This window comes from Pollicipes pollicipes, unplaced genomic scaffold (genome assembly GCF_011947565.3).
Source record: "Pollicipes pollicipes isolate AB1234 unplaced genomic scaffold, Ppol_2.1 Scaffold_3087;HRSCAF=3621_pilon_pilon_pilon, whole genome shotgun sequence".
NCBI classification, from domain to species: domain Eukaryota; kingdom Metazoa; phylum Arthropoda; class Thecostraca; order Pollicipedomorpha; family Pollicipedidae; genus Pollicipes; species Pollicipes pollicipes.
The window spans coordinates 16,430,703-16,444,047 of record NW_023596225.1 but is presented as its reverse complement, the minus strand read 5'-3'; the positions used below and the strand labels follow the sequence as shown (position 1 = coordinate 16,444,047).

Here is a 13,345-nt window from a genome sequence, read left to right as displayed (position 1 = left end):
TGTTTTTCGTGCAGCATCATGGGATTAATCGCTTGCAACTTTCAAAGATATCGGTGGGCGATAGCCCACACCTCTCTCGCCCTCTTTATACGCATTTGCATGCTTGGAGGTGGCTATTACAAATGCCCGAAGAACCCCCATTTCGTTTGTGTCAAGAAGCGATCGTAAGCCAATGAAGATAGCATTAAATCGTACCTGAGGTAGTCGTTGCCACAGCACTTGCCGGCTCGCGTCAGCTAGGCATACGTCGAAGCTGATGAGGCATAAGAAAGTGGTGCAAAGTAATGATTAGGAACCATCATTTGAGGCATTCTTCTGCGATGAACGCGCGATCTGCTTACTTAGACAAAGTCAGCGATTGTTCAGCTTTTAAATTCTGCTTTCCAGATATTCACTGCGGTTGGAGTGCTATGCTACGAGCGTTACGCGCTCAAAAAGTGCAAGAAAACAGCACTTCATACCACTGCAAATGTCAAATCTACTTTGATTTCACCACTGCTACCAGTCAATGTTACTGCAATGTGTCTGTGTTACATAGTATCATATGTCTATATTCAGACTTTTGAATGGCTTCAAAACACACCCCGAGTAGCCAATGGGGGTGCAGTTTGCCGCGGCAGTGAGCTTCGCTGAAAAAATTACTGCATTTATATGGCCCTTTTATCGCACCTGTTGCAATTTATGCGTAACCCAATGCATTTATTTTATCTGGTATTTGTCGAAGCAAGGAGTTCGAATAATGCATTTGATGGCTACTACGGTTCATTTTTCTCGCTGCAACGAACGAACGAACGAACAATGAATGAATGGATGGCGGCTGCCAGACGCAGGCAACATGCGGCGCGCGCGCGTTCCGTCGCATTGTTTAAAATACTGGTCACCAGCGGCTGGGCGACCAACCGGTGGCGTCTTGATTGCGCGAAAATGTGAAACTGGAACTCTTTAGGTAAATATTACGCATGAACGTGACAGTGCACAGACTGACGAATAAAATCACGGTGAATACAGGCAATGAATCAATGCAGCCGATGGTGTAGATTTCGCCACGATCCTGGCTAGTTTCGGCAACAGCGTGATGTACTCGGCACCGACAGTTCCGACCTGTCGAAACGCCGACAGTTCCGACCTGTCGAAACTCTGACATTTCCGACCCGTCCGATGGCTATCGGCACAACCGTCCGCCGCACAAACTCGTATTGGTCACATGAATTGACGATTGTACGTCGATCGACGTTTTGAAATTGGATTAGCACCTCTACATGTAGCTGCTAAGCTATGGCAAAAAACATGTAAGCGGCCAAAAACCGGGCAGATCCATCTTGGCCGTGTCTGTGCGCGTGACATAAAACACGTACTACTGCAAATATCACGCCAGGCGATTCCCCGTTCAGTTATTCACCTAAGCGTGTTTATCGCTCCAACCACGTGTTGCCGAGATCTGGCACGGTTTCTAACAGTTGCTAGCCGACTTTGGCATCGGTCCCATTTTCGGTGCGCCCGGACAAAACCGATGGGCTTACAACGACCCTTCCGCCACGTGCCACGCCCGAACCCCGGCCAAGCCGCTATAGGAGCAACCACTCTATATCAAGACAGGTCTTGCCAATCGGGCGTAAGCCGGGGAGTGGGTCGAGTTGCCTCGATGATTAATGACACTTTGACTTGACTTTACTTTATTTGGTTTGAGGCGTTTCGGGCCGTTCGCACCATTTCGCGCCTTTGGGAGGGTTCTTTCAAATCAATCTTGAGATGTGATTGAAGAAAGAAATAGCACAATGAAGGTGATAACCCGTCACAGTCCTTGAAGCATATCAGCACGTCTAAGAAAATGAACAAAAGACAAGAAGATGTTGATGGTCATTACCTAAGATAACTTTTTACGGCAACGCAACGTTTTGGTGACGACAATATGCTTCTAATGCCTTTCGCTGCTGTTGAAACTAGCCACATTTAAACAATACATGCTTAAACAAAGCACATTGTCAGTTTTGATGAGCTCATTTCTTATCATTTTTGAACACATTGAAACAAAATATGTTTAAATAAAAGGGGACGATGACACGGTTGGCAGAGGGGACGAGGGTGTTTTAAATAAGTATGTGAAAGATTTGTGTGTCCGATTCGAAGACGTGCTAATACTTTTCTTCTAAACAGTCTGCATGGTTGACTGATGGCCAATTTCTGGTATTGTGTCATGAAACTGGATCCTGGCGGTTTCCGTCCCTGTCGTTGCCAAACTTGTTTTGCCAAACTATGAATGGTCATTTTTATCGAAGCATCGTCAACAAGGATCAGCGTCATGTCAGGGGACGTCAATGCTTTCTAAGCGAATTGATCAGCTCGATCGTTCCCTGTCATTCTCCGACGGCTTGGCACCCAGAAAAAATGTAATGTTTATTTCTTGTGTGCGTAAAGAATGATAAACATTATGGTACAGGCAAGGAGAGGATGAGTGAAGTCGGGGTAAATAAGTGACAACAGGGTTGCCCAATAATCCGAGCAGAAGACTTTGGGTTTGATCCTATGATTTCGTCGATCAATATGTCGCAAAGGAAGAAATAAGGCGGACTATTCTGCAAGCTAAACAGATGTTCCATCGCGCACTACACTATTTTGTGAGTCATACGTGTTACAGGGTAGCGCACACCCGGTGTGGTTTTCAGCCCCCGAGCCAATGGTATAAAAAAGCGACAGTGCGGATACTTTGCGATCATGGGATTGAATTTTTGTTGTACGTGGTTGTTGTCACGGTGCGTTTAGTCAACAAAAAGAAATAAAGCTTTTCGAGGTGACAGCTGCCAGTGGGGTACTACAAAATCAGGCGACACGTGGGCTCGCTTAGGACATTATTTAAACTATGGCAAAAAAGCACGATGTCTTGAGACGCTATTGTGAGGTCCAAACGACGTTCCGCCGTCCCAAGTATGTCTGGTGAATTCGTGGCAATATATGTGAGGAGGTAAATGCTGGGTGACTGGCATTTTGTCTTATCTGCGTGACGCAACTTATGTGTAGCGTACTCAATACGTCGGAGGGCTAGAGGCATAATGAAAACATCTGCTTCAGGCATTGACCTGGGAACAACCGGCCGGTCACCGCGCCAATGGCAGTAGGCTGTCTAGACTTGTATAGGTCAATGGCTTCAGGTGCCAAAATTGATGTGCGCAGTGTTCCTTGTGTGATCCGCAAGAACATATTTTGCATAACAATAAGGGCCTTGCGGTTTGGGACTTCGCTGTTTTCAGCGCTCGATAGTGCGGTTTCGAACTAGCTGGACGGGCATTGACAAGTTTTCAATGCAACGTAACGTGTCAGGTGAGGACGAAAAAGAAGTATAATATGCATCGTTCACGTGGTGCTCAGGAGGACTCGGGGACCTTTTTCATTTGAATCGGACTCCTTTCGTAAAATTCTAATAAATAAGTAACCTTGAGGGCCATCATCAGCTGACGTACGACGCAGGCGATCCGGGGAGCTGCGCCAGGTTCACTTGCCACCTTGTCAGTTTCTGCAGGCGATGGATACGGCCGGCAATTTGAGGTATGTTCAGCTTCAGACGTATTGAATTTCAGTACATTTTTGATTGGTGTGACGAATGCCTGTTTTGCAAAATTCAAAAAGCGGATGTTCACAAAATAGGAGCTGCGATCCAGCTAGCATGTGCTCTAGATAACACCCATGCACCTGAAAAAACAAGGATGGACAGTGATAGTCGGCCATCACATAATTCAACATGCTAGTTGCATTAAAGCTGCTTTCATAAAGGTTATTGTCTTTTGCAGTATATGCAATGCTTATGTCTTTCATAAGCACTGCTTACTGTGATTGAATATAATGAAAAACCCTGTGGAAATATAATATAAGAAGAGGGTTTGCAAAATGACAACATGGAAGGGAAATCCCACTACTGGCAAGCCCACTATGCCTGTCTCATACCTGTATTCTTAACCTGGATTTAACAGTGACCAAATGTTGTTGGGTATCTTAATTATGCTGCTTGAATTTGGATGAATTTGAGAAGGAACAACTCAAACCCATTTTCCCATTACTAGATGTCCTGGCAGTGGGCCAAGTGCCAGACAGTTGACACACTTCGAAACTGGCAGGTTCTCATCTCAACTGGTAATGGTCTACTGGTAATGGTGAATTATTATTATGAATCATGCAAGCTTGTAGCTACAAGCTTCAAAGCTAGTGAAGCTACAAGTTGAAAAACCAGGGATATTGGATTTGATCCCCTGCAGTGTCTGTGTGTTCTGCCAGGGGGAGAGGCATCCATTTCCATATGGCATCAGGTGCTTTGTGCATCATGGTGCCACATTGAAAATAATGACATGACAAACATGAGATGGCACCAGCTGATACCATTCAGTGAGGTGTCACTTATTGGAGTACCTCAGGCTCCTGATGCATCTGGTCATGAATATGGTGCCTGCAGGTGTTTATAAAGAACTTAACTTGAATTCCAGAGCATTCTGAATGCATATGCACTATGTGAGAAATATTTGTGCATATTGGATAGTCTACATGGTATTCAGTAGGTCAAACATCTTGTTTCTATTCAAATGTCTATTCCAGGCTTCATCTTTCTTTGTCTTTTAAATATCTCCATAGAGATTACAAGCACCAGCAATTCTCATTTTAATGAGAAAGCAAGGACTATAATTTTGTTCTCCCTACTGATATGCACTGAAGTCTTGCAAAGCATGGATGGGGAAGAGGAAACATAACTGGTGAAAATGGAGGGGTATATTGCACAAATGGACAAACTATTGGAATGGTAAGTAAGTATTTTGCAGACTTGTTACAGCAGAAATCATCTTATAATAATTATGCTGATGCATTACAGTTTTGTTTCCTCATGTGTCTTCAATTTGAAAAATGTTATTGATTACTGTCCCACAGCCTACAGTGCATGCTGTCTCATCTATTAGTGGTGAATATACTGTTTTGTTTTGCTGACAGACAAGTCACAAATCCACAATTTAATACTTGCTTAATTTCCTGCATAATCCATCTTGCTCAGGTGCCTCAGACATGAGCTGTGGTGGGCATTTGTTGATAGCTCAAAACTTCTGGGGCACTCATCCAGAAGTGGATCAATATGCATGCAATAACAATTTAGTATTGCTCAGTCTCTTCATCAGCAGTGCATGCACATGGTTACAGCTACAAGTGCTGATGACTCATGCTTTTCTGCCCTTCTGGTACAGGGTGGCAGCCACGTTGGTTCATCCTGGAAGATGGCATCCTGTCCTACTACCAGTCCAAGGAGGATGTCTCCAAGGGCAGCAAGGGCTCCATCAAGGTGTCCGTGTGCGACATCGGCGTGCACGCCACGGACAGCACGCGGCTCGACCTGACCATCCCGTCCGAGCAGCACTACTACCTGCGCGCCGGCTCGGCGCAGCAGCGCCAGCAGTGGCTGATCGCTCTGGGGTGCGCCAAGCAGGCCGCTGGCAAGGCCCGCACCGGTCGCCAGTCCTCAGGTACGGCTCAGCCGGCGGGCGCCGTGACCGGCGAGCGTAACCAGGACGCGCTGACTCGCGAGTGCTGGTGATGCAGTCGTTTGATGTGGTCGGACGTGCGGTCGTTTGGTGTGCTCAGATGGTGCAATCGTTTGGTATGACGGATGCCGACCTAGCGCGGTGGAAGGAGGCCAGGTGCGTGGTTGGTAGGATGGGAGGGCGGTGCCAAAATTTATCCAAAAATCTGTGAAGGTGAATGTGAACTAAGTTTTTTTTTCGAAATCGCCGATAATTGGTGCAAATCTCGGCTTGGGTACCTGAGGCAATGGGTCGCTCCCTGCCCCCCTCCCACCCCTACACGATGGTTACATCCCGGGAGGAGGCATAGCGAATATATGGCTGACACTGTGGAGCACATATGCTAACAGTAAGGGATGTGAATTGACAAGACGAGGTCTCCCAACCCCCGATCCACGCTTGATGTGCGGCGTGTGTGTGTGGGGGGGGGGGGGGGGGGAAGGAGGGCACGGTAGTCGGCCCGTCCCGCGCTTTAGCCTGCCGCGCCCCACAGGCGACACCGGCACTGATAACGTGCGCACCAAGAAGTCCGAGCTGCGGCTGTACTGTGACCTGCTGATGCAGCAGGCGCACCAGGTGAAGACGGCGGCCTCCGACCCGGACGGACCCCAGCTGCAGGTCAGCACGGTCGGCCCGGGCCTCGGCGCTGTGTGACGGTCGCCCCCTCACGGAAGGCAGGCTCTTGCAGTAGCAGTCACACTCCTGGTGGCATCTGAACATGCCACGAACAGATACCGTTGTCGTGCCTGCAGTGGCGGTCACACTCCTAGTGGCACCTGAACATGCCACGAACAGGTACCGTTGCCGTGCCTGCAGTGGCGGTTACACTCCTGGTGTCATCTGAACATGCCTCGAACAGATACCGTTGCCGTGCCTGCAGGGGCGGTCACACTCCTGGTGGCATCTGAGCATGCCACGAACAGATACCGTTGCCGTGCATTGAGGAAGCCGGTCAAAAGGGAACCTCCTGAAATCCAGCTAGCTCAAAATTTCGGGGCTGGACTGCTGGATAGATGTGTGATAGATATGACAGAAAACTCGTTGTAAGAGACCTTGCGGCTGGCACGTCGGATGCCACCTCGGAGATCAACAAATGCTCTGCACCACAAATTTGCGGCCTGTGACGGGCTTTCGCCCGCCGCACGGAAGACTGGCGTGTGCGGCAGCCAGCTGACGCCGACCCCGGCGCGTTTCAGCAACTGGAGGAGGCCACCTCGCTGCTGGGCCCCACGTGCGACACGTTCATACGCACGCTGGATGAGTGCATGGTGCTGATCGCGCGTGCCACGGCCGGCTCCCCGCCGCCCCACCTTACCGATCTGGGCATGCCCCTGCACGCTGCCCAGCAGAAGCGGGTATGTGCCGACTCCCTGCTCTTAGCGGCGGGGAGCGCGCTCCTGACGCGTGGTCTCTGGCTCGTAAGGCGGGCAGAGTTGATGGTTCCGATCGTCACCACACGAGCTCTTACATCACACGAGCCGGGCCCAGTTTCCGTTGATGTACGTAAATGCGCTTCGAATATGGCTCGAAAGTCATCAAAACATCATTTTTTGGTGGGTCCTGTCATGCTGTAGGGCTGGTGTCGTCAAACCGCGAGGCCGGTCTGAACTTGAGATAGCATTGGATGGAACTCTAATATGCCGCCACCTTTTTCCAGGAGAAGCGGGCCTCCACGTCTTCCAACGACTACTCGCGTTCTAACTCTGTGGGCAGTTAATGGATGCGTCGCAACGGACGCCTTGTGTCTGGTCCGCGCTCCCGACTACCGGCAGCACGCGGGGCCACCGAACTCACTTGTCACAGACCGCACTTATTCACCTGCGGGTCAAGTGGTGTGTCTGGACTGACAAGATTCTAGGAAGCAAGCGTTCCACCCCGGCCGAATGGGTGTGGCGCTACACGTGTCGTTCTCGCGGTGAAGTATAAAATGTGCAATGGCGGCCGGGTCACTGGTTCACGTGCTCCGTTGTGTGTGTGAGATCTCAGTTCGCCTGTGTTCCTTGATCACACCGCACGTTTGATTGATAACTGTTCAGTTACTGTTGGTAACAGAGTCTATTTATATACATTGGCGCTTGTGATATCGTGCTTGCGCTGCCGTGCTCCAGTGTCCCTGGGCAACATAATCGGCTTCGATCGGACTATGTATGCTAGGCAACGGGTCGAAATAGAGGTATGCAGACGCTTGTCGTTGGGTCAACAGGTACGAATAGATGTAACGCACGAAATATCTGCAAATGCACCACGACAGCGGACCCAAAAGCTTGTGGTAGGCGTGGCTTTGTGACGTCTTTTGTCCGTCAATCTCAAGTTTTACACCACACGCTTTAACAAAAAGGTACTCTGGGCTGCGACTTCACATATAATCCCGCGCACAGCACTCAGGGAACATTTAGCCGCATCTTAACGCCATCAAAACACCCAATGCCTGAAGGCACCGCGGGGCCCTGGGATCGGTCACGCCTGGGAAGGCGGTGCGCCGCCGCGCTTAGCGCGGTTCAGGCCCGAAGCATGGCCCTCCTGTCGTCATGTTCTGGCCGCGGTGCCGCAATCTGCCTCGCGAGGGCCGGAGGTTAGCACGCGCGCATCAAACTCCCTGTCTGGCCGGAGTCCGTCTCTCCGGCCGTGGGAGGCTGACCGTCCTTGCTAAGCTCGCACTGCACGGCAGCTCTGGATAGCCCCGGCTGACGTGGGTTTTCACCACGCCGCGACCGCGCTCTGCGGACGCCCGCCGCGGGACCGTTCCTCCGCGCGGCGCTTCGCCCGCCGGGCCCGGCAGCGGCGACAGCACACACGCGCTCGGCTCGACTCGCCTGTTTCACATGCATGTGTACAGTACATTGACAATCTGTGCGTAAAACACGAACAAAGCACGGGCCGTGCAGGCGGGATGCGCCCCCACGCCACGCAGCCCACTCCGGGTATGCATCAAGAGGGCGCGTCGCAGCCATGCGCGCCATCCAGCGCGTGGTGCCGCCCCTAAGCCGAGATCGGGGAGAGAGAACGTGCTTCATGAGTAACGTGGACATGTGTGTGAGAACCGAGCCAATGCCCTGTCTCGGGTGCCACTTATCGCAAGGCTCCCGTGGCGCGGCGGCGCCCGACACCCTGAGGCGGGCGCGCCCTGAGAGGAGAGAGTGCGGCGCTGCGAGAGGTCACAGTGAAAACACGGCCGAGCGGCCCGGAAAACTGAGCGACCTCCACAGCTGCGAAGGCGCGGGCGGTGCGAGGGACGACAGCGTAGACGCGCAACATACCAGCTATCGCTACACGACTCGAGTATCACAACCTTACGGGGCGGGGCCGACCAAGCACAGGGCAGAGCACCAGCCGTGGTCAGCCCGCTTACGTCACTGTCGGGCAGCGGCCGACGGCGTCCGGCAGCATGGCGGCGCAGCGCTGTGCGGTCTGACCTAAAACGGCGAGAGAAGGATCCCGACACCGACCAACTCGATGTTCGTCGCTTTCAGCCAACAATGGCCTTGGTCACCCACCGCAGGGCTGGGGTCAGGTCGGCGTGACTCTGACTTGATGCCGCTCGCGGCCCCATCCGTGAACACGGAGACAATAGTCACAACATAACCGCGTGACCACACGGACACCATGGTGGCGGCTGCGTGGCCGGCGCCAGCACGGCCAACAACCCGCCGAACGCTCCCCGATATCACACCACCGGCGGCAGCCGGGGTCGCGGAAGACCAGCACGCACCGGACCGTCACCTGCCCCACCGAGCCCCCCCCCCCCCCTGCCGCCGCCACCGGCGGTGGACGAGCGGTCTCTGCGGCCGGGCTGGGTGACGCGGCGCCACCGGCCCGGCACGGAGCACGGAAACACCGCCAGTCACGCGGGGGCGGTCGTCGGCGGGCCCAGCCGGCGCCGAGCCGGTCACACCGGCGCAGCGCCGGCCCCCGGGCCAGGCGGCCAGGCGCAGACGTCCGCCTCACAGGCTCGCCTAGGCTGGACTCTGCAACGACAGGGGTTACCAATGACGTCACAGGCGGCCGCGACGCCGCCTGACGGGTTCAAGCCTGACGCATCCAACGAAAACGTCCGTGGTCGAATATATGATACACACATTCGATTACACGGAACACCTGGAGCGAGAGTGGGCGAGCCGTTTGAAACTGCGCAAAATTAAATAAAGCTAAATCATTCAAGTGAATTTTCGTGCCGTCTCCCAGCATGCTCGTGGGTGTGGCGAGACCCGGAGTATGGATTGGACGAACACCCAGCTAACTCTGTACACTAACAACACTAATGCCGAAAAAGACCAGAAAAGGACCTATGGAAAGCAGGGAGTAAAACGCATATCCGCACAACTTCCGACGTCAAAGGCAACCCAGAAGGCCATGCGTTCTGCGCCCTGACCCGCCACCTAGCCCCCTTGACCACGGCCCGCCGACCTGACCTGAGCCGGGCCGATGCTCACACGGAGTACATGTGTCCGACGGCCTTGCCGTGCAGCGGCGGCCGCGTGAACGGCGAGAACCAGGAGGCTGAGAACCTGCCGAACACCGTCTGCAGGCTCTTCCAGCGCGACTGGCGCTCCCAGCGCACCTCCTCCTTCTTCAGCGTCTCGATGCCCTGCCGCGAGGATCGGTAGATGCGGTAGAATGCAGCCCACGCTCGCTGGCGGCCGGCGCTGCCACGGCGCTGTCCGGGCAGGCGTTATCACGAAATGGTCACAGCTGCTGCGCTACATCCCTCGGGCTGTTACACCGGACACGGGGGAGCTATCCCGCCCACGGCGCTGTCCGGACAGGCGTCATCACGGACTGGTCACAGCCGCTGCGCTACATTCCTCGGGCTGTTACGCCGGACACGGGGGAGCTATCCCGTAAGTCGTCGACGCGCACCCAGCGGTTTCTGTCGACAGCACTGCGTGTTCCGACTTCCATGACCTACAATGTTTCGCTAAGATACTCCACGTTTCACGCAGCAACCTTTCGTGGAAACAACCAGGCACAGGCTGTCTGTCAGACAGTTCGTACCGTCTCGTCGGTCCAGATGGCCTGTATCTGTGAGCCGAGCATCACTAGCGTGAAGATGCCGAACAGCACGCCCTCGAAGATGAGGAAGAGCAGGAGCACGACGGTGGCGGGCGGCGTGTGAGCGCTGCACGTTCGCCACTCGTGGTGGAAACACGTCACGAACTGATTGACAGCCAGCACCAGCGCGTGGGTAGAGATGGCTGCGATATACAGCTGCCGGGGCAGGCCAGGTCAGCGGCCGGCGGTCCAGGCGCGGCCACGCGCAATGTTCGCCAGCGCCCCCCAAGCACAGTATTTAGTACAAAACATAGCTCACACAACGTTATAGACTACACAGAGCGTTACATCAAGGGCAACAGAACAAGAACCTCCAGAACATACTGAGAACAGGTAACGCTGACGAGTGCCTAAAACGTCGAAGCATTAAAACACCAACCGTGAAAAGCACGAAGAACTTTTGGTGTTCTCGCCGATGCAGTTGTTGACCCAGGGGCAGTGGTGGTCCATTTTACGGATGCACCGCTGGCAGATGGAGCAGTGGTGTGCCCGCTCCGGCTTAATGCTCCAGCACTTCGGGCACTGAAACACGCGCGGCGCCACGCTGGCGTCAGCGCGCGCGCGGTGCTGGCACTTGCATGCCGACAGAGCAAACTTGCGGAATACCGACAAAGTACACTAAGTCGTCAATAGTGCACGACATGTTCTGTGAGCCGGCAGTTGCTTTCGCCTCCTTCCGACGAGCTCTGAACACCGCTGGAGACACCATTACCACAACCAAGACCACCAGATTTGTGACCGCAGCCGCCGCCGACAAACCGTATACCACGCAGAGGCAGCTAACAGGACTGCTACATCGTCACGGATAAGCAGCACAACGAAGACCAGCAGCGACAGCTATGATCCAGATTATCCCACCTCAATCGGACCACATACCGCCGGATACCTACATACCCACTCACGCGTACCAGGTAGACGGGTTCGCACGGCAAACGTCCGTCCTTCACAATGCCCACCATCACGCAGACGGCGGAAAGTCTCACCTTGTACACCACGCCACCCTCCTGCATGGTCACGCGCTGCATGGCCTCTCGCGTGGCGTTTCCGCGGGTACCGCACCCTGCAAACCAATGGGTCAGACTCGAACGACACTCGGATCAAGCGCGGGTCACACAGTGGAACAGCAGGGTCAAACTCTTTCGCGCGAAGGCTGAGCAGCCTTCCGCTCACAGACGGCGAGCAATTTCAGCCAAACTTCACTTTCGTGGGTGACGAAAGTGAGTTTGCACTTCGAGGAAACGAGCGGCGACAAAGGCGAGTCGTGAGCAGACAAAAAATCTGGAGAGATAAGATGAGCAATGCTGATGAAGACATAACGACGGGAACGGACGAGTCCGCACCACACAAACACGACGGGACCCGGACGAGTACGCCACCAACCCCACACGACGGGACACGGACGAGTCCGCCACACCCCATATGACGGAACACGGACGAGTCACCACCACCCCGCACACGAGACACGGACGAGTCCGCCACCACCCCGCAAAGACGAGAACGGACGAGCGCCACCACCGCACAACGAGACACGGACGAGTCCGCCACCACCGCACAACGAGACACGACGAGTCCACCACCACCCGCACAACGAGACACGGACGAGTCCGCCACCACCCCGCACAACGAGACACGGACGAGTCCGCCATCACCCCGCACAACGAGACACGGACGAGTCCGCCACCACCCCCACAACGAGACACGGACGAGTCCGCCACCACCCCCACACAACGGGACACGGACGAGTCCGCCACCACCCCGCACAACGAGACACGGACGAGTCCGCCGCACCCCGCACAACGAGACACGGACGAGTCCGCCACCACCCCGACAACGAGACACGGACGAGTCCGCCACCACCCCGCACAACGAGACACGGACGAGTCCGCCACCACCCCGCACAACGAGACACGGACGAGTCCGCCACCACCCGCACACGAGACACGGACGAGTCCCGCCACCCCGACAACGAGACACGGACGAGTCCGCCACCCCCACAACGGACACGGACGAGTCCGCCGCCACTCCGCACGGCGGAGTCCTCAGTTGCACGAAGACAGACATCGGCAGCGTCGGACCGGACCGGGCCAGTCCGCTTGTCCGCTGCCGGCGACACGTACACCCGGCCACGCCCCGCGCCTGTCGCCCCGGCGGTGACGGGCACCACCGCCGGCCGGCAGCAGCAGCGCCGGTCGTGCCCCGGCTGCCACCCACCGGGTCGGTGAGCATGGCGCAGATGACTGGAGAGAGCCAGCACCGTCAGGCCGTTGTAGAGCAGCAGGTGGAGGGCGGCCCACCGAGTCAGGCCACGACAGCAGGATCACGCCCGTCACCACGTACTCGGCGTAGCCGATCAAAAACCACGTGACCAGCACACAGATGATGCCACAGATGTCGCTGATGCACCAGCAGCGGCGGTTGCAGCAGCGGTTGTGGCCGATGCCTTGGTCCATGTACGGTGGCAGAGGGGCGAGTTCATCATTGGAAGTGCATGTCGACCTGCCGGCAGATGAAGGCATTGATGGTACAGAATGCCTATACACCGCTTACAGCTTATTAATTAGTCATTTTCCACACTCAGTTTGATGGCTGCAAAGTGGTTGACTGCTGGCAATATGGTCAACTGGATGGTGTTATGAGGTGGCATCAGTGGCCCTAAAATGGTGACTGACAGTTCCTTGAAATGCAAATGTTAATTATACATATCATGGGACATTTTTTAATATATCATCAAATCTAGATGCTCAAGAAAA

General features: G+C 54.5%; 2 protein-coding genes across 2 annotated transcripts; one reads left to right on the top strand and one right to left on the bottom strand.

The window, feature by feature from the left end:
• Positions 1–4,749: 4,749 nt before the first annotated feature.
• On the top strand, positions 4,750–7,578 carry LOC119089802 (pleckstrin homology domain-containing family A member 3-like; the record flags this gene model as incomplete). The annotated part of the gene is made up of 5 exons (XM_037212620.1): positions 4,750–4,780; positions 5,214–5,489; positions 6,040–6,164; positions 6,743–6,901; positions 7,204–7,578. Coding segments are annotated over 5 exons (651 nt in total), but the record flags the coding sequence as incomplete, so codon positions are not given.
• A 1,875-nt stretch (positions 7,579–9,453) lies between these two features.
• Positions 9,454–11,649, bottom strand: LOC119090518 (palmitoyltransferase ZDHHC3-like). Its single transcript, XM_037213332.1, is given in 6 exon segments — positions 9,454–9,511; positions 9,956–10,131; positions 10,539–10,751; positions 10,975–11,003; positions 11,006–11,117; positions 11,579–11,649. Coding segments are annotated over 5 exon segments (555 nt in total). The 5' UTR covers positions 11,621–11,649; the 3' UTR covers positions 9,454–9,511; positions 9,956–9,972.
• Positions 11,650–13,345: the final 1,696 nt, after the last annotated feature.